This window comes from Rhinatrema bivittatum, chromosome 11 (assembly GCF_901001135.1).
Source record: "Rhinatrema bivittatum chromosome 11, aRhiBiv1.1, whole genome shotgun sequence".
In the NCBI taxonomy this organism is placed as follows: Eukaryota; Metazoa; Chordata; class Amphibia; order Gymnophiona; family Rhinatrematidae; genus Rhinatrema; species Rhinatrema bivittatum.
Window position 1 is genome coordinate 95262099 of NC_042625.1, and position 21684 is coordinate 95283782.

Genomic DNA, 21684 nt, shown 5'->3' on the forward strand with positions numbered 1-21684 from the left:
CTCGGTGCTCCCCCGAAGGCCGTTCGCAGGCCCCTCTTATGATCCCACCTTGCCTTCCACGCCCCCTTGCGCCCTGCTCCCTGGAGGTGAGTCGCGGGCTCGTTATGACTCCCACTTCAATTGTTTCACGGAAAGGGAAACCTCGTGCCTGCCGCTACCAGGCGATGCGATACGGACGCGCGAAAGCTGCGCGTCCAAGCTGGGTGCCTGCTTCCCTGACGCGCGCCCCATCCGCCTCTCCCGGGTGCAGGGTGCAGAATGCAAATGAGCCGCAGCGCTAAAAAGGAGGCGCTGGGGGAAACTGCGCGTCCAAGCTGGGTGCCTGCTTCCCTGACGCGCGCCCCAGCCGCCTCTCCCGGGTGCAGGGTGCAGTATGCAAATGAGCCGCAGCGCTAAAAAGGAGGCGCCGGGGGAAACTGCGCGTCCAAGCTGGGTGCCTGCTTCCCTGACGCGCGCCCCATCCACCTCTCCCGGGTGCAGGGTGCAGAATGCAAATGAGCCGCAGCGCTAAAAAGGAGGCGCCGGGGGAAACTGCGCGTCCAAGCTGGGTGCCTGCTTCCCTGACGTGCGCCCCAGCCGCCTCTCCCGGGTGCAGGGTGCAGAATGCAAATGAGCCGCTGCGTTTAAAAGGAGGCGCCGGGGGAAACTGCGCGTCCAAGCTGGGTGCCTGCTTCCCTGACGCGCGCCCCATCCACCTCTCCCGGGTGCAGGGTGCAGTATGCAAATGAGCCGCAGCGCTAAAAAGGAGGCGCCGGGGGAAACTGCGCGTCCAAGCTGGGTGCCTGCTTCCCTGACTCGCGCCCCAGCCGCCTCTCCCGGGTGCAGGGTGCAGTATGCAAATGAGCCGCAGCGCTAAAAAGGAGGCGCCGGGGGAAACTGCGCGTCCAAGCTGGGTGCCTGCTTCCCTGACGCGCGCCCCAGCCGCCTCTCCCGGGTGCAGGGTGCAGAATGCAAATGAGCCGCTGCGTTTAAAAGGAGGCGCCGGGGGAAACTGCGCGTCCAAGATGGGTGCCTGCTTCCCTGATGCGCGCCCCATCCACCTCTCCCGGGTGCAGGGTGCAGAATGCAAATGAGCCGCAGCGCTAAAAAGGAGGCGCTGGGGGAAACTGCGCGTCCAAGATGGGTGCCTGCTTCCCTGACGCGCGCCCCATCCGCCTCTCCCGGGTGCACGGTGCAGTATGCAAATGAGCCGCTGGGTTAAAAAGGAGGCGCTGGGGGAAACTGCGCGTCCAAGCTGGGTGCCTGCTTCCCTGACGCGCGCCCCATCCGCCTCTCCCGGGTGCAGGGTGCAGTATGCAAATGAGCCGCTGCGCTAAAAAGGAGGCGCTGGAGGAAACCGTGCGTCCTTAGCCACTCCCCGGCAGCGGGCACCCAGGGGAGGTGGCTGCGCGCTGGTTAGGAAAACGGACGCTCAATTTAACAAGCATCTGTTTCCCTAATCTGTGCTCGGCCTCGGGTTAGGGAAACGGACGCTCGTTAATTCAGCGTCCGTTTCCCTAACCTGACTGCCGGCAAGACTTTTTTTTTTTTTTAACTTACTCTTTTTTTTTGGATCCTCCGAATTAATATCGCCACAATACTAAGTCAGAGGAACTACAGAAAAGCTGTATTTTCTGCTTTCCTGTTAACTTTAGGGGCTCCTCAAGACTTAATGTCTGCTCTGGGGCTGGTTTTAATTTTTGAGAGTAAAAATGAGCGCCTTGGGTGCATATTCAGGGCCGGATTTTAAAATGGTTACGCGCGCCGGGCCTATTTTAAAATCTACCCCTTGTTTTTTACATCAACATGAATTTACATGTGGTGAGCGCTATTAGGTACGTGCTGGTTTGGACGCATGTTTTGGATGCGCTAATCCCCTTATTGCCAAAGGGGTTATGGATGTGCACCCAAAACGTGCGTTCAAGCACTTGTTAACCTGTGCACTAGGTTCAGCTACCCAGCGAGCGCACATGGACACGCGATTTTATAACACGCTCGCGCAGGCGCACGCATGTTATAAAATCAGGGGTCGGTGCGCGCAAGGGAGGTGCAAAATTGAGCACCTTGCATGCGCCGAGCCCACGCTGAGCCACGCTGCCTTCCCACGTTCCCTCCCAGGCCACTCCGAAGTCATAAAAGCATCCTCGGTCAGAAGACTTAAAAAACCAATAGCATATGTTTAGATCAGAAAGTATACTAGGGAGTTTTCTAGAAAATGTGATTTAAAGAAAACCCAAAATCTTTTAAGAAAGACCTAAAAGCCTGGCTACTCTGCCAATCTCATATTGACAGCTTGCACAAGGATCTCAAAACATAATACCACAGCCTCCCATAACTTCCTATCATTCAATCCTCCCTTCCGACAAGTTATCCTGCATCCTACAGATGTCTACTACTGTTCTACTATTATGCCTGAACTCAGTCTTTTCAATGCACCTATCCTCTGGTATATCTTGCCTTGTTTATATTAATATTATATGACAGTTCTCAGCTTGTTAAATGTAAATGTTTTAAATCTTTTTAATGTAACAGGTTGTTATAATTGTAAACCGGAGTGAAGGCAACTCTGCTATACCTCGGTATATAAAAAATGCTAAATAAATAAATACATAAATGGCCTGCAGTAGTCTATGAATGCGAATGTTCTTGGGAATTCTGCACACGTCGCGCAGAATTTTCAGAGCGGCCTCGGAGGGAACTTCCCTACCCTCCACCCCACCTTCCCTTCCCTTCCCCTAACTCCCCTAGCCCCCAGCCCTAAGCTAAACCCCACCAAAAAATGTATCCTACCCTGTTGTGCGTGCAAATAGCTGCTGTGCCGGGAGCCTCTGACCCCACCCCCGGACCACCCACCCTGCCTCTAACCCGTCCCTTTTTGAAAGCCCCGGGAATTAGACGCCTCCCGGGGCTTTACGTGCGTCGCCGGGCCTTTTTTAAAATAGTCCCAGCGCGCGTAAGTCCGTTTATGCGCGCACAGTCTCTGGATTTACGCACATTACGTTTTGAAAATCCGACCCATGTTGCATTGACCTGTAAGTGTGCAATTTTCAAAGAGCCCATTTCTGTTTTCTGCCTGGAAATGGCTCTGCAAATTGTCCTTTTTTTGTTCCCACTGAATATTAAATCTGAAGGCCAAAGTCTCACGAGGAGGCCCCCCTGGGACATTCTTTATTTATGTTAAGGGCAACGCACCCCCTGCCAAGCTGGAGTTGGCTAAATCACCAAAGGAGAAGTCATAAAAGCATCCCCGGTCAGAAGACTTAAAAAACCAATAACATATGTTTAGATCAGAAAGTATACCAGGGACCTTTCTAGAAAATGTGTTTTACTTGGCCTCCAGTAATCCACGAAGGCGAATGTTCTGAGGAATTCTGCGCACTTCACGCTGCCAGCGCGCTGCCTTGTCTGGCACAGAGGGCAGGAAAATACATCGCAAATCAAACAATGCATGTTGGGGACAGGGCATGTACAACAGGCTTTGCTATAAAATGAATACTTTGTACTTTGTGCAGTAAATTTTGTCCATGAAAGATAATGGCTTACATTACTTATTAAAGACAACGGAGGTGGGGGGTTGATAACTTCCTGTTTGTGAGAAGTGCCAGAGGCTGTACCTCAGGCTCCTGCTCTATTAATGGGTCGTTAGCTTTCAGGAAATGCCCTCCCCTGTGGGCCATTACTGCTTCAATATTAGTGCACAGAATCTATTCTCAAGACCAACCCATGCAAACCGCTGGACGCATATTGATATAATCAGCTGCAGTAGAATCTTGGCTTTTCATTTACCACATTTGGAATCTGTTCTGAAGGCACATTATTAATATTAATCTCTGAAATAGAGCGCTGAGACCCTTTAAAAAAAAAAAAAAAGATTTTAGGGCTGAATTTTCAAAGCCATGTATGTGCACAGAGCATGGTTTTATGCACGTAAACGGCTTTTTCCAAAATTAACTGGTGCTCAGTGCATGCAAAAGTGTGCTCATAACCTGACTTTATCCCAGACTTTCAAAGCAGACATATGCATAAGTCCACTTTGAGAATTAGGCGGTATGCATGAAACCCAGCATACGCACACTCATTTACACCTGCTCGCTAGTGTGTGAGTAGATTTATGTGCATATTTTGGAAAATCAACTCCCAACTTCTCACCCTGGAATGCACAGAATTGCTTTGGTGAGTGCTTCTACGCCCACAACCCCCCAGGTCAATTTTAAAAGCTCATTTATGTGCATATAACCGGATTTTATGCAGCTATATCCTTTTGAAAATCAGGTCCAGAATTTAGTAATCCAGTGATTTCATTGATAGCAAGCGAGCTTCAGTCATGGGACTGCAGCACCTCAGTGGCATGAAATTCATGGCCAAGAAAAATCTACACTAATATCACAGAGCTGGGTGTGTTCACAATTGTTTGGCCACAGCAAGCAGCATTAAATGACAGCGAAATCAACCTCGGCCCTGCCCTTCCCTTACGAGACGCAATAACACTACCTGAGCTGTGCAGACTTTTACCTTCAGAGGAAGACTACTACTTCAGAGACTTTTACCTTCAGAGGAAAGACTGCTACTTTCAGCTCCCGCTTTCACCTGCTAACGGCTTAGTTACCTAGTTAAAATCTTTAGAATCTCTTGGTGTCTGAAGAATGTGATTATTCCAGTTGTACCACAAGAATGAGATTATATTATTCTCTATCAGAAGACTGGAGGGTGGCCAATGTAACCCCGATATTTAAAAAGGGCTTCAAAGGTGATTTGGGAAACTATAGACCAGTGAGCCTGACATCAGTCCTGGGAAAAATAGTAGAAACTATTCTAAAGAACAAAATCACAGAACATATCAATAAGCATGGTTTATGGGACACAGCCAGCTTGGATTTACCCAAGGGAAGTTTTGCCCCACAAATTTCCTACATTTTTTTGAAGGGGTTAATAAACATGTGGACAAAGGTGACCTGGTCGATGTGGTGTATTTGGATTTTCAGAAGGCGTTCGACAAAGTCCCTCATGAGAAGCTTCTAAGAAAACTAAAAAGTCATGGGATAGGAGGCGATGTCCTTTCGTGGATTACAAACTGGTTAAAGACAGGAAACAGAGTAGGATTAAATGGTCAATTTTCTCAGTGGAAAAGGGTAAACAGTGGAGTGCCTCAGGGATCTGTACTGGGACCAGTGCTTTTCAATATATATATAAATGATCTGGAAAGGAATACGACGAGTGAGGTGATCAAATTTGTGGATGATACAAAATTCTGCAGAGTAGTTAAAGCTCAAGCGGATTGTGATAAAATTGCAGGACCTTGTGAGACTGGAAAATTGGGCTTCCAAATGACAGATGAAATTTAACGTGGACAAGTGCAAAGTGATACATATAGAGAAAAATAATACATGCTGTAGTTACACAATGTTAGGTTCTGTCTTAGAAGTTTATTTATTTATTTATTTTATTTTAAATTTGTATACCGCAAATCAAAATTTCCAAGCGGTCTAACAAAAACCATTCATAAAATCATAAATAACAACATAAACAATACACAAATACAATAAATAACATACCAATGTCTATCTAACTGCCTACATATTTAGGGGTAGATTTTACAAATTTGCACACACTCGTACTTTTGTTTGCGCACCAGGCACAAACAAGAGTATGTGAGATTTTAACAGATACTATTCATTATGTTATGTAAAGCCTTGTTTAATATGTTTCTTGTAAAGTCTGGGGCACTGTTTCCCGTCCCGCGGCATTATTGTTGTTACCTATAAACCGGACTGATTTGTTTCCCAACAAGAATTTCAGTATAAAAAAAATTCTAAAATTCTAAATAAATAAATAAATAAATAGATACGCACGTGGCCGCGCGTATCTGTTAAAATCCGGGATCGGCGCACACAAGGCTGTGCAAAATCGGCAGCCTGTGTGTGCCGAGCCGCGCAGCCTGCCTCCATTCCCTCCGAGGCCACTCCAAAAACGGAGCGGCCTCGGAGGGAACTTTCCTTCCACCCCCTGCACCTTCCCCTCCCTTCCCCTACCTAACCCACCCCCCCCCCCAGCCCTACCTAAACCCCCCTACCTTTGTTGCGCAAGTTATGCCTGCCCAAGGCAGGCATAACTTGCGCGCGCCAGGCCGGCCGCCAGCACACGATTCCCAGGCCTGGGAGCTGTTTTGGAGGCCTCGGCCACGCCCCCGAAACGCCCCCGGGCTGGAACCATGCCCGCGGCCCCGCCCCCAAATGACGCGCCGCCGCGACATAAAACGGAAAATGTCATAATGCCTCTGTATCGCTCCATGGTGAGACCGCACCTTGAATACTGTGTACAATTCTGGTCACCGCATCTCAAAAAAGATATAATTGTGATGGAGAAGGTACAGAGAAGGGCAACCAAAATGATAAAGGGGAATGGAACAACTCCCCTATGAGGAAAGACTAAAGAGGTTAGGATTTTTCAGCTTGAAGACGAGACGGCTGAGAGGGGATATGATAGAGGTCTACAAAATCATGAGAGGTCTAGAACGGGTAGATGTGAATCGGTTGTTTACCCTTTCAGATGATAGAAGGAATAGGGGGCACTCCATGATGTTAGCAAGTAGCACATTTAAAACAAATCAGAGAAAATTATTTTTCATTTAATACACAATTAAGGTCTGGAAATCATTGCAAGAGGATGTGGTTAAGGCGGTTAGCTGAGATGGGTTTAGAAAAGGTTTGGAAAAGCTCCTGGAGGAGAAGTCCATGAGCTGGTATTAGTCAAGTTGACTTAAGGGTAGATTTTCAAAATTGTGCGCTTGCGTCCATGTGTGCAGTTCCCAGCACACACACATAGAGACGGTGATTTTATAACATGCGCACATTGCCGCACGCATGTTATAAAATCCGATTCCCACTCACGCGCAAGGGGGGATTTTAGTTAGAAATGTGCAGCGATGCAATCAGGCCTACACCAATTACCTCCCAGTCTGCTTCAATTAAGGAGTGGACTGGGAGGCAACTTCCCTATCCCCCTACCTTACCGTCCTCCCTTTTCCCCTCTCCTCCCCGACCCCTAAACCCACCCTAACTGACCTCTTTTTTTTTTTTTTTAAACGTACCTGCTCCTTCGAGCAGCAGTAAGTTCCACGTGCCAGCCGGCTGCCGGCGCACGCTTCCACGCTGTCCCCCTGGAAACAGGATGCTGTGCCTAATGGACCCCTGGTCTGACCCAGCAGGGCAGTTTTTTTCTGTTCTTGTGTTCTGTATCCCTCCTGACCCACATGTTGGAGATGATGGCGGTTCATCATGGCAGACCAGGAAGGCTTCCTTCCCTCCATCTGACAACCGCATTATGGAATGAATTTTAAAAACATTTATTTACATAAAATTAGCAGATATGTGCATAAGTAGTTTGTACTCACATACATGCTATTTTACAAACATCAAAGTAAGCTCATATTTTCGGTCTTTCACTACATTTACATATTTAAAAAAGGGGTGGTCTAGGAGTATTCTGGGGCAAGGCCAGAGGTAGACATGCAAATTGCTATTTTGTAAGAAACTTACACATGTACACTTGGGAACTCATTTCTGTAATTTTACACTTGCTAATTATCCTGCACAGTTGATATCAGATTCATCTTTTGTTTACTACTGGTCGGGTGCGAAGTGCAGAGTGAAGAACTAGAAGGATCTCAATGACCTGGAGCAAGACTGGGTGAACTGGTGAAGGTTCTGGCAAACTGGTCATTTCTATTATAGACACATTTTAAAGTATGCCAACGTCCGAGCATATCAGGGGTTTATGTGAGCAAGTCACAATTTTTTTCATGCGTAAAATATATGTGCGTATGTTTTAAAAATAGTTAAGAAAAGTACACGCTTTCACTTCATGGTACATGTAAGGAGCCATCCGTGTTTATCTGATATGCGCAGGTTATAAAATAATATAGTAGATCTCCGCCTCCGCGTGGCCAAATACACATGCATATGGGGTTGGTGAGAGTTATTTGAAAATTACCCTTTAACAGGCCAATGCAATACCATGTGCGGCCACAGCGCATGGCTCAATGCACAATTGGATGCGTTTTGGATGAGCATCCATAACTCCGATGCAAAACGGGGGTTAGTGCATCCAATATGTGCGTCCAACCGCGTGCGTAGGTAATCACGCTCATCACGTGTAGATGCATGTTGATGAGGCTATTATCTATTCCCCCCGATGTAAAAAATAAATATGCATCCGATGAGCACATTTTTACTCACCAAAATTAACGCCTGCCCGGAGCAGGCGTTAATTTTGGAGGAGCCCAAAAAGTGTACAGAAAAGCAGAAAATACTGCTTTTCTGTACTTCCTCTGACTTAATATCGTGGCAATATTAAGTCAGAGGAACTAAAAAATTAGAAATGCCCCCCCCCCGAAAAAAGGTGCCTGCAGTCAGGTTAGGAAGAGGGACGCTCAATTAATGAGCATCCATTTTCCTAATCTGTGGCTGTGCGCGGCTTAGGAAAACGAACACTCTAAAATGAAGCGTCCATTTTCCTAAATGGCTGACATCCACCCCTCCTGGGTGTCCACTACCGAGGAGGCACTAGGGGTGCGCAATTTCCCCTAGCGCTTTCTTTTTCCCTCAGCACCGGATTTAAATATTATATTGGGCACCCGGGAGAGATGGATCGGTGCACATTAAGGGAGCGGGTGCTCAATCATGAGCACCTGTTTAATGCGAGCCAATATTGAATCGGCCTCTGTCTAGTGAAGACTTTCTTTACCTTCCAGCTGAATCCCTTTCCTTAGTTGACATCACAAAATTATTATAAAATTCTGCATTCTACAAAGTCCATTAATCACTAACAATTAGACCTTTGAGCTTCTAATGTGCATACCTGGGAATTATCCAGATTTCACTGGAAACTGCATGAATTTAAGGTTCAAGACCCTCTGTATACTGCTCCAGCCCCTCCCCTTCAAGAGGCCAAAGCAATTGTTTTCTGCTCCTCCCCTTCCTCAGGAAGCCTGCAGGGAACCGGAGAAGAGAGGTGAGTCTGGAGCAGGCACTGCAGACAGCGTGTGGGGAGGGGAGGGGCTGGCACAGACCAAACCCAGCCTGCAGCTGTGATTCCAGCACCTGGGATTTAGCTAAGGGTAATCAGGAATCTCTCCCTTATAGGAGGGTGGGGTGGGGGACATGCCAGGGTCATTCCTGGAGGGGAGAAAAGGATGGGAGGGGTGAGGGGTGATGCACATTCATCCCTCTTCCCCTCCCCCATTAATGATTAGTAACCTCCAGGTGAGCACAACACAAAAGTTCCCCTGTATGCTAAGTGGTGATTATATTGCTCATTTGCAGTCAGTAGACTTGGGATCTTCTCTTTCAGAAGTGCTAGCCAATCAGCTTATTCTAACATTGCAGCATCAGGAAAGAAAGTGAGCTGCCGCACTAAGGGAACACAGCTGATCACAAACCTATTTATGCGTGAGCGGAGAAGGAAATCTGCCCATCCCATCCTGAAAATCGTCATTATCCTGCTCCCTGAAGGAGATAATGCTGTTAGAGCATTAGAATCTGGTAGCAAATGTTGACATTAACAACGGGTTTAGGTTTATGAGCACCATGGGGGGGAGGTGGGGATATATTTTGGCACTACCTAGAATTTGGGATTTGTTATTTGGTGGGTGGGGTCATGCGATTCTTGTTCCTGCCCATCTGTGAGAGAGGAGGATTTGAATAAAGATCGTCTTAGTGATATTATTGTATTGTTTACTGAATTGTAATCTTTTCAAGGGTAATTTTATAACAACCTTGCCAAAATGCAGAAGTTCTGCCAGTCTTCAGAACAAACTTATGCACATAAGTTCACTGGAAATGCTCCGAAATAACACGCAAAAGTGGAGGCTGACAGCCTCGCTTGTGCCAGCTAATTTATACTCATACTTTGAAAAATATGCAGATAAATCCCAATGCCCTCCCACTTATCCCCAGGAACCTGTTTTTTGTGCATGTAAAAGTGAGCACAAAATCAGGTTACAAGAAAAAACCTCAAACCACCCCTGTGCCCATTCATAGAAATGGCCTAGAAAAAGACCTTCTTTTTGAATTGTTGTTTCTTAATTGTATGCTCAGTTATACTGTAAACCATTCTGAGTTGTGTTGGAGAAGATCAGGCTGTAAACGTAAATGTAATGTAGCATTTCTGTAGAGTACTCGTAGTCATTATGTGAAAACGCATTCCCAGAGTGCCTTGTCAGGTCAGACAGAAACCTAGGAAGCCCCCACGTGCAAGTGCAGAGAATCACCTCACAATACTCTGGCATTCTCCCTTGTTGGCTGGACTGTTGAGTAGCCAGCATGATGGATCCCTTTCATTCATTTCATGAAAGGGTTGAGGTTCTCCAGGGTCACCAGGAGGAAAAGGCTCTTCTCTACCTGCTTCCTCTCATGGCTTATTATCCAAGCAGAAGAGTCTTCCACAGTGCAACTTGGAACTTGCTGAGAAATCTTCCAACACGGCTCTTTTCCCACCAATATGAATCTCTCTAAATCCCGCAGAAACAGCAGCTCACCTTTGGCAGCCCTGAAAATACCATCAGAAAAGGTTCATGGGAATTTCATTGCCACAAGACACTGAATAGGTAGCCAAGAGAGAGAGCCCAATACGTAAATAAATAAATAAATGAATGAATGAATGAATGAATGAACGTTTGGCCCAACATGAATAAATTGTGTCCAAGCGACGGGGAGGAAATTCCTGCTTTGGAGCCTGAAATAGTAACTGTGCTGGGAGATCTGAGAGGAGAGACATTATCTGTGACCACCTGTGAGAGAGTTTTCATCACAGCACCCGTGCATCTGATTGTGACATTGGGTTACAGCAGTCTCAGCCACCTCCCCAAGGAATTACGAACTGTCTGCCAGCAGGGCCGGGCACACAATTTTAGATCCTAGACAGTTAACTGACTTGCTTTGGCTTGGCTATCTAAATAAAAGGCAGTGTGTGCAGTCTGCTAAATGACCACAGCCTAAAACATGTCGTATGAAATCCACTGGAGATGAGGTGTCTTCTGCACAATGGGATATGCTGCATTGTTAAGGCAAACATCATGCTTGGCAGCACGATAATTTAGGGCTTAAGGTCTAGTATCTAAAGCAATGAAGAATGAACAAGGACAGAGCCTGTGCTGTGAGTTCAAATCCCCCCATTGCCACTGATTCTTGTTGTGACCCTGGGCAAATCATTCTTAGCTCTCTAGAAATTGCGTAATAATAATAATAATAATACCGTTGTTCCATCTCTCTGTCTCCATCCTCTGTAAAAGGTTTTGTGCAGTCCCAGTGCCAATGACATCCTGCCATGCAATTCACCCCAGAGGTAACTACAGTATTTCTTAAGTGAGTGAATTATAAAACACATTGTGATCCTGCTGCTGCTGACCGTGGCGCTGCCGCCCATCGGAATGAGCTGCACATTGCTGTCACACACAGTGAATCTAATGGAGCATCACAACCACAATCTATTGGGGAACTCACAGATATCCTCTTGACAGGACACTGGAATGTGCTTCTAACAAGGCCTAGATCCTGGAGAAAAAAAACCATGAGTGAAAAAGGCCGGCCAGTACCTAAGAAGAAGGCTTTGTGCAAAAAATGCAAGAATACTTTTGTGGTAACTGGCAATGGAGTTAGATAAACACAAGCTCTGGAACATCGTTAGACACTTGAAAATGTTATTAACAAATCACTAGACAACATAAACAAGAGACAGTGGTATTCAGCCATGTAACGGAAGCCTTCACTTGCACATTTTATTTATTTCAATTATGTATTTATTGAATTGTAAATTAAACATTGTGAGATCCATTATCTCAATCACAAAAGAACTGATTTAAGTGTCAGTAGAAAAGAAAAAGCATTTAAAGAATAGTTATCCCAGAAATATCTTCAAAACCAGCTTTGCTTCTGCAGTGACAACAAACTGCACAGTATAAAAGGGGGATCAGGCCAGAAAGTGAAAGAAAGGGAGTTTATAAGACAGCAAGTTATACAGTCTGCATTGCAGAACTTCCTGTCCATTTTACTTTTGGGTCGCTGGCGGTCCTTCCGTCTCCCTGCACTTCTAATCCCCATTCGTCTTGAAGAATTGCTCACAGCCTAGGGTCTGGCTCTCAAGCATTGGTGATTTGAGAGGTATGAAACGGTCAGGATTCTCGGGATAATGCTACACTTTCCGCTTTGTTCTCAGTGTTTGGGGTAGATGGTTTTTCATAAAAGAAATCAGACTTCCATCCATTAAAATATCATATCAGAATCTGAATGAACCCAATGTAGTTTTATTCCAGCTAAATTATTCTAAAGCATATAAAAACTTAGAGGTTAATATTTAAAGCAGTTCCGCTGGACAAGCTCCGGGATTTAAAACTGCAGTCTGAGCACCCCTGACTGTGTCGGGGCAGTCTGGGGCTTTGTCAGGCAGAGCACTGTTATCCGGCTGCAGTAGCTGGATAACACCAATTTTCAGCTTTATCTGGACAATGTAGCCAGTATCTTTAGGACAGCTGGAGAGGATAATCTTAACCAGCTAGGTTTCAGGTCACCAGATATATCCCAAATAAGTTTATCCTGCTTCCTTTGCCAGAAAATGGAGCCCCTTAGACTAGCAGGATTCTAGCTGTAGACAACTTCGGTCATCTTATGTCACAAACAGATCTGATTTTGGGGTATCTATCTGTACTGCCTTCATTGTGTGCAAATATATTACATGCATATTAACTATGGATACTCCAAAAATCAAACTTGTTTGCAGCACTGGAGGACCAGAGTCACCTACCTCTGAGTTAGAGATTTCCATGATCAAGGAAAAATAGAAAGAATATAAAAAAAATGTCTGTATCTTATTATTCTACAAATATAAGCTTTATTTTGTTAAATGATGTTTCCTTGTGATCAAGTTCTTACATTCTGCCTAGAAGGCAAAACAGCATAAAATTTAAAGTCAGATATAATATGTCATATCTTTGGTGGAGCTGTGCTTGTGCAGGATTGAGGTCAAGTCCATGTAGGTGAATGAATATGATTACTAATCAAAGGCAATTAACAGCTGGAGAACATCTGTTTACTTGCCTGGACCTCTGAACATTTGCAAACTAGTTGGTATCCCTCCACCAATATCCTGCTCTACACTGAATATTTATATATCCTTCCGTAATCTAATGGTTGAAAAAAGGCAATGCCCATCTTTATTTGAAACAAAGCAAAGAATTAAAATGAAACTGAATGAAAATTGCCAGTCCAAGCCGAAGTTAGGTCTCACTGAGAGACAATGCACGGAGAGCAGAGCAGAGCAGAGCACTAACAGAGAGTACGGCTGCTCATCTCCTGCAGGCCTTCTGCACGCAGAGATGTTTCTTCATCCAAAGAAACCAATGAAAGCATAACGCTGTATAAATCAGCAAAGCCAGCTCTTCACTTCATGGCTAAGCTAGCTTCACTTTAGCTTGAGAAACATCGACTTTCGGCCAAGCAATCTGCCCTTTGCCATTCCTAATAAGAATGAAAATCTTTATCTGCATTATCAGTAATTTTTGTTGTTATTCCATTTATAGTTCAATTTTGCAATGATGAATGCCTTTCCCACAGGTTGGATATATTGCAGAAGAGGAAAATGTCCTTCATCTAAATCTCTATAAGGTGGAAGACCATTGTTCCCAAGAAAAGGGAATCTCTTGTAAAGTTCTTACAGGGAATTCCTTTGAGTCAGACAAAATATTGCAGAATATGACATCCGGCATGTAGGAAAGGCATTCTGCATGCAGCTAGGAACAGGGAGAAGAGCACACAATATATAATTAAATAATATGTAATGAAAGTTAAGTATTGATTTTTTAATGCTATTTTATAGATTGTATTTTAAGGATGATTTCATTTATTAATGTATTTATGTATGTTTTATTTTGTTTATATTTATATAGCTGTTTTATTGTAATCCAGTATGACTGAACACAGAATGCCAGTATAAAAATATCTTAAATAAATAAAATAAATAATAAATAAGTCCCATGTGTTAAAGCCACTTCTACTAGAGCGTGTATTACTCTCTGTAAAATATCAACTCTGGGATCTGCAGCATAAGTACAGACACCAGCAGAATGTTTTTTTACAAGCAAGAGGCTCTTGATAAGCAGTTTTCTTGGCAAGGAAATCAGCTCCTTTGCAGAATCTCTCAAGAAGCAAAAATTATGTTCAATGGCTTAATGTAGCGGAGGCATCGAGAAGGCAGATTAATCTTTAGAGAACTCATCAGTGGCTTCCCAGACTCCAAGGTTTTTAATGGCAAATTTTCAGCGAAGCAAAATAAGGCAGGATACATGGCATTTTCAATCATTTCCCCAGCTGACCTCAGGCTCCTTGGCCATACTGTTGTCATAGCTATTTGTCTATGAATTTGTTTTAATGAGAAATTCATTCATTTTTCCATACATCCTAGACTAGTCTCAAGGGCTATAAATTAAACAAAATCCATACTGCATTGAAGGCAATCTCTGAATTATCTGGTTAGCCTGAATTTGGATATTTCCCCTTAATAAACACCATAGAAAAAAATATATACAAATTCTGTTGGCACTCCAGTTACAGTGATACCAACTCCCTCCATTACCAGATATTTGTGCAGTAACTCAAAAATCTGAAAAAAATCACTTATAATTTATACAGAAACCAATCACACCAAAACAGCACTAACTCCCAGCACTCAAACAGCAAGAACCCTATATGAAACAGAAACACTGCAAACATTTCACTGAGCCTTAGAACACCAATAAACCCCTGTTAGGAAAACAGAACATGTCAGACACTATAGATCCTTACTCAGAAAACTATGCACTAGCAGAATGCATCACCTTGGTCACACACGCAAAATACAAACCCTCATCAAATACAGAATAAGTAATCACAAATTTGAAACAGAAATATGCAGACATAAATAGCATTGTCTCTGCTCTGTTGTGCACTCCAGCCTCAACCCTCCCCCCCCCCCCCCCTCCCTCTTCCCTGAAGAAATGAAGGGAGGGGAAACTAGGAGAGGCTGGATTAGGAAGGAGAGTGGCTTTTTGCTCTGCAGGGTCTTCTCCAGGCTATCCCCCTCCCTTCCTGTCTCTGAATGACAGGAGGGGAGGGGATGGATTAGGAAGGAGAGTGGCTTTTTGCTCTGCAGGGTCTTCTCTGCTATCCCCCTCCCTTCCTGTCTCTGAATGACAGGAGGGGAGGGGCTGGATTTGGAAGTAGAGTGGCTTTTTGCTCTGCAGGGTCTTCTCCAGGCTATCCCCCTCCCTTCCTGTCTCTGAATGACAGGAGGGGAGGGGCTGGATTTGCTCTGCAGGGTCTTCTCCAGGCTCTGCCCCTCCCCTCCTGTCATTCAGTAGAGTGTACATAGTCAGGAGGGGAGGGGCTGGATTTGGAAGGAGAGTGGTTCTGTGCTCTGTCTGATCCAGGCTTGCCCCTATCTCCTCTCATTCCCCGAATGCTGCCTGAGAGTGGGGCATTAGCAATAACCCCATGGGGTAGAGTCCTGTGTGCTCATGTAATAAGCTCTCTGCTATACAGGACTGGGGCCGTGGCCTCCTCTCCCACGCGACCTTGCCACAGACTTCACTAACATGTTTTCTCTTTCCAGCTCTGGAACAAAAAACTCTCAAAATAAGTCATTAAATCCCAGCCGGTGATACAATATATCAGCTCAGTTCCATTTATTTAACTTGGACAGAGCAATTAAATAAGAAAATTGTAAAAAAGCAAGACTCACGAAGCCGTGTTGTTTGAGAAGAGGGATTGTGGAAGCTGACATACGAGATAATGTGTTGCTATCTTTTGGAAGTTTTCGTGCCAGCTCTCCTGCTTTATCCGCACTGTCCTGTGGCTGCAGCACTTCATTACCCAGGTAAACTCTTTTCAGAATTGACGATCCTCTTCAGTAATGATAATATTGACCAGAGCTGAACATGGTCCGTGTGGAGCTATCTGCTCAGTACAGCTGAGGTGGCCCTGTCCTGTCCTGTGCTGCCCTCCCTGCCATGCACTGAGGGGAAATAGGAAGGGGCTACGACTGTTTGCTGCCTCCTAAAATACAATGCTGCAAGCGATTTACTCTGCTTTGGGTCATTCATTCTTTATTGCATTCTGTCCTTTACCAATTCCCGCATTTTTTTCAAGTCAAAGTACAAGTTGATAAATTCCTGTGAAACTGAAATTTTAAATGACTTTTGTTAATAATGAGTCCAAATTACACAACCACCTTCTAAATTTTTGCTTCTTGCAAACTGTGCAGCTCTCTCTTGTTAAGCATGACCTGATGTGCACTACCCTTGGTTCGAATACTCACAGCATCTCCTCTTTCTTTTTTAATTTGTGTGGGCAATTTAACTGACAAGAGGTGAGAAATATTAAAAATTCTTAAGGTTAGCCAGACAAACCCTTGGACTATCGACTTCAAAGTCGTCACTCTAAAGTGCACCTGGCGCCAGGCCCACGGAAGGAGAAACAGTCCAAGCTTGTCAGCCCGATCTGTTTGTATTTATAATATTCAGAGCAGGCTAAAGCATTGTCAGGATCTGATTGATTGCTCTCAGATACACAGTACAATCAATGTGTCTCTTTAGATTAATCCTAGTACAGTGCAATTACTGATGGAAAACATTTCCTGAAGTGTAGCATAGTTTAATTGATAAGACAGATGACTTAAAGATACAGGAAACCTTCCATCCTCCTGTGGTAGAAGACAAAATCATACTTTATATCAAAGAGCATCCTGACAAAGCGAGGTCATGCTCTTCTGTAGGAGTGCACACAGACATTGTTTATGCTTTGTTTTTCACTTCATTTGTTGTTGGGTTTTTTTCTTTTCATTTATTTAAAATGAAAAAAAAAAAAAAGAAATAGACAAAATTAAACAATGAACATAAGAACATAAAAGATGCCATACGGGTCAGACCAAGGATCCATCAAGCCCAGCATCCTGTTTCCAACTATGGCCAATCCAAGTCACAAGTACCTGGCAAGTACCCAAACATTAAATAAATCATGAGCTACTATTGCTTATTAATTAATAGCAGTTTATGGATTTTTCCTCTAGGAACTTAGCTAAACCTTTTTTAAACCCAGTTACACTACTAACTCTGTAACCACATCCTCTGGTAATGAATTCCAGAGTTTAACTATGCGCTGAGTGAAAAATAATTTTCTTTGATGTGTTTTAAATGAGCTACTTGCTAACTTCATGGAGTGCTCCCTGGTCCTTCTATTATCTGAGAGAATAAATAACCGATTTACATTAACTTGTTCAAGTCATTTCATGATTTTGTAGACCTCTATCATATCCCCCCTCAGCCGTCTCTTCTCCAAACTGAACAGCCCTAACTTCTTCAGCCTTTCCTCATAGGGCAACCGTTCCATGCTCCTTATCATTTCGGTCGCCCTTCTCTGCACTTTCTCCAGTGCAATTATATCCTTTTTAAGTGCGGTGACCAGAATTGTACACAGTATTCAAGGTGCGGTCTCACCATGGAGCGATACAGAGGCATTATGACATCCTCCATTTTATTTTCCATTATCTTCCTAATAATTCCTAACATTCTATGTGTTTTTTTGATCGCCACAGCACACTGAGTTAATGATATTAAAGTATTATCCATTATGATGCCTAGATCTTTTTCCTGGGTGGTAGCTCCTAATATAGAACCTAACATCGTGTAACTACAGCAAGGGTTATTTTTCCCTATATGCAACACGTTGCACTTGTCCACATTAAATTTCATCTGCCATTTGGATGCCCAATCTTCCAGTCTCACAAGGTCCTCCTGCAATTTATCACAATCTGCTTGTGATTTAACTACTCTGAATAATTTTGTGTCATCTGCAAATCTGATCACCTTGCTCATCCTGCCCCTTTCCAGATCATTCATAAATATATTAAAAAGCACCGGTCCAAGTACAGATCCCTGAGGCACTCCACTGTTTACCTTTTGCATTGTGAAAATTGTCCATTTAATCCTACTCTCTGTTTCCTGGCAGAGCAGGAGCCGGAAAGGAAACAAATGGGCAGTGAAGGGATTGGAGGGGGAGGCTCTGTCTATGGCAGTAAAATTTAAAAATACAATGAAAAAAAAATGAAAAAAAATTTTTTTTTTAAATTTTGGTTTTAAAATGAATTGAAACAAAACAGGAACCTTCATTAAAATTTCCCATTTCATTTCAACTGAAGGCACATTCTTCCTGCTGATCACCATGAGATGCGGGAGCAGTGAACTAATAGAGTCAGTCATGGGGAGGGGAGGGGCAGTGACCGATTTAGGGATGTTGACCCCCCCCCCCAGGCACTGATGGTGCTGATGCTCCTGCCCCCTCCCCCACCCAAGGAACACTAGAGCAGGAGGTATAAGGCGCAGGCTCTCCCTGCTTCAGGCTTGGCTCCTCCCCTCAGAGGAGGGGGCGGGGTTAGGGAGCAGCCTGGCCTTTCTTTGCTCCCTGCAGTCTACACTGGCCTCACCTTCTCTTCCTGTTCCCTGTAGAGAGCAGGAGGGCATGGGAGGGAGTAGGGAACAGAGCAGTTTGTCTGTGCTCTGTCTCCTCCAGCCTTACCCCTCCCCTCACGTTCTTTGCAGGGGAGGGGGGGGGGAGGCTGCAGCAGGAAGCAGAAGGCTGAGAGACATTCAGCACAGTTGGGAGGCAGCAGATCTTAGGCGGGCCTGCTGCGCCCCCAGATTTGTGCCCCCTCCTAGGCACAGGCCTTGTGTACCTATTGGGGAATCCAGGCCTCGGGAGGGGGGGGGGGAGCATTTCCCCTGTAATTGGTCCCTCACTGGATTCACTGCAAGCCTGCACCATCAGGGTCCCTCTCCCTACTGTGCATGAGAAAACCTTTCTATTTATATGTAGCGTCGGTGGGGTCATTACAGCAAAAGACAAATCACTCTGACTCCGGAAAACCGCCCTGGGGCCGAAAGCCCGAGGTTTTCAATTCCCCCGCGCACTTTGCCCGAAGCGCGTCTAGGGTGACTGCCATCTTCTCTCCTCGTGCCGAGCTCCGGATTTACTTTATTTCAGCAATGCAAAAATCTATCAGGCCAACTCCTGTTGCAATTAAGCATTTGCTGGCGATAATGGGCACAAGCCTTGCCTTTGAAAAGCATTCGAGAGAAAAGACCGCACGAGAAGACGTTGCCACCCTGCCTGCCACTGGGTTTTAGCTTCTTCTGATGGCTGTTTGGCCTCATCTATGTCAGATTTCTTTTTATCTTCTATGCCATCTTGGCCGCAGCTTTTTTTTTCTTTAGTGGAAGTGGATAGCATTATTGTTTCGCTGAAAATTCGTTTATTTTCCTGTGCCAGGCCCTGCCTACTGAGGGTGTGAACCGGTTGGCACGGGATGTGATGGTTGCAAGGAATGGGCACCTGCAGGGCGCCCGCTCCTTCCAGCCTTGGAAATCAGTGGTGCAGCTTGGTGCCCAGCCCCGAAAAGGACTCCTAGCACAGCACAATTCCCGTCTCCCCTAACCTTCTCAAATGCCCGAGTGGAAAGTAAGGCGCTGTGCCTCTACAAGGGCTGAATGTGCTGGACATTTAGCCGCCTACAATTGTGCGTGCAAATTCCTACCGTGCATGAGAGCTGTGCGGTGCCAGGGGGAGGGAGCAGCGCATTTCAGGTGGGGAACCTCAGTCCTAACCCTAACCCTAAAGTTAAACGGGTACCTGCTGTCCGAAAGTCGAATTGCTCCCTTCGCACTCCTGAAGATTTACCCCCTGTTGGGGTCACTGGGATGCATCTTGACATTCCTTAAAGCGCCTGTCAGCCTCCCTGAATACTTTTGGAAGAGTTCACCTGTGAGTGGTTTAAATGCCTTTGCCTGCGATGCCTTTTCTCGGCGCGGCTTCTGTCCTGCCACGGAGCGGGACAGACGCCAGCAGCCTTTTAAAAGCAAACCTGCGCTCCTGGAGCTGAAAAGTCGCGCTGTGGGTGCGCGCGCGCGCGCTTCTCCCTCCCTCCTTCTCCGTCTGGACATTGCCCTTTTCTCCTGCCCCTGCCCCCGCCGTGCCGGCTGCGCTCAGCTCTTACCTTTTGCAGCCACTGGGTGTTGTTGTCCATGATGTTCTCCAGCTGCTGGAGCTTCTTGCTGGGCCATGCGGCTTCCACCGGCGGGGGGACGTCCCTCTGCAGAGAGTTGGTCACCTGGAAGTCTGCAGAGGGCGGGCAGTTTTGGATTTCGGGCAGCAGGAAGGTGTAGCTGCAGGGTCCGTGCTGGACCTGGTGGTGATGTCTCTCGGGTTGGTCCATGCCCTTGAGATGGGAGCCCAGCCCCGAGCTGGCAAGGCTCATCATGCAGCATCCGAGCGCCACTAACTCGGGCAGGGTTGGCATAGCGATCCGCGGCAAGGGCTGCAAATGGGCGCCTATCGCCTTCGCTGCGAGCGCACACGCAGTGCTCACAAGTCCCTGGGGCAGCCTGGCCAGGACGTCTGCTTCCTCGTGCCTGCCTCTCAATTAGAAAGCACTTTATTGCTTCCTATACCTCTGGCCCACGTTGTCCCGACAGCTACAGAAGGTCTGGTTGTTTTTTTTTGGAAGCTGCTCCTCCTGGCAAAGGCCGGCGCTCCCCCCTTCCCCGTCCCGCCCCTTCCATGAGCAAGTTTGCTGGAAGGATTCCCAGTCCTGTCTTTGTCTACCAAACAGTTGAGCCGAGCTCCATCTGAGGAGATAATTAGAGTACGAGAATGGCTTCCAGCCCCTCCAGGGTCCGACACCATGGGGGGGTCGTGAAGCTTATCTCCAGAGTGTGGCTTGCGCTCCGGCGCGGTAAATTCAGCGCCCGGGGTAAATGTGCGCAGTTCAGAGGCTTTCTCACCGGCAGGGGGACTCAGGAAGCCGCTGCTGGGCTTTTCTCTGCTAAAAGTGAAGGTGCACAGTTCATGCACCGGGAATATTCGTCTCTTCCCTGTTTCTTTGATGACCAAAACAAAATTCAAATTAGGCCAATTAGAAATATTGTTTCCTCTTTAATAAATACCATTTTAAACAATTTAGCAGTAAACCACATTCAGCTATTTGTTATAGCATAAACCTATTTAGTAACTGGGATCATTTTATAAGCTCCCAGGCAAGAGGGGCTGGGGATGGATTTTATCTGTGGGCAGCAGCCAGGAAGACTCTGACTTTTAGGGGGATAAGAAGGACTGAGTCAGCACAGCAAACTTTCAAATTCATTACAATCAAATGAAAAACAAAAGTATCATGTACTTATGTCGGCTCGGGCTGCAGGAATGGAGGATGAACAAGAGTATTAAAGTGGATCCAGCGGAAGAAGCTCGGGCTGCTCATAGGGAGGATGCGAAACGCCCGAGCTGGGGTCCCCGCCACTCGCTGGACGGGTTTCCCCCTGAGATAAGGAGCAGCTCCCTGTCCCCGAGAGCAGCTGCGGGGCTATTCTAATATCCACCACTCCGTGCAAGCTCTGTGCACACAAGCAGGCAGCTGCCCGGAGCAGTTCACAGGGCTGCGGATTCATTCACTTTTACTCTCCTTCTGCAGTTCTTTGGTGTCCACACACAGCAAGGGACGTTTTGTGTGGTCCTTGAAAAGACCCTGGCAGCAGAATAATAGAAGATGTGGCACTTTAACCTTTCTTCCAAACCTGGGCTTCCCCATTAAGAGCCATCCCATCCGGAACTGTCTGACCAGCCTGCCCATTCTACC

The 21684-nt window shown here is 45.9% G+C and overlaps 1 protein-coding gene across 1 annotated transcript in view; it reads right to left on the minus strand.

The window, feature by feature from the left end:
• Positions 1-20544, minus strand: part of LOC115073419 (angiopoietin-2-like) — a 63882-nt gene extending 43338 nt beyond the window's left edge. The window contains exon 1 of the mRNA XM_029571828.1: positions 20050-20544. Coding sequence (XP_029427688.1) covers positions 20050-20352 — 303 coding nt within the window. The 5' untranslated portion in view covers positions 20353-20544. The remainder of the gene's footprint in view (positions 1-20049) is intronic.
• Positions 20545-21684: the final 1140 nt, after the last annotated feature.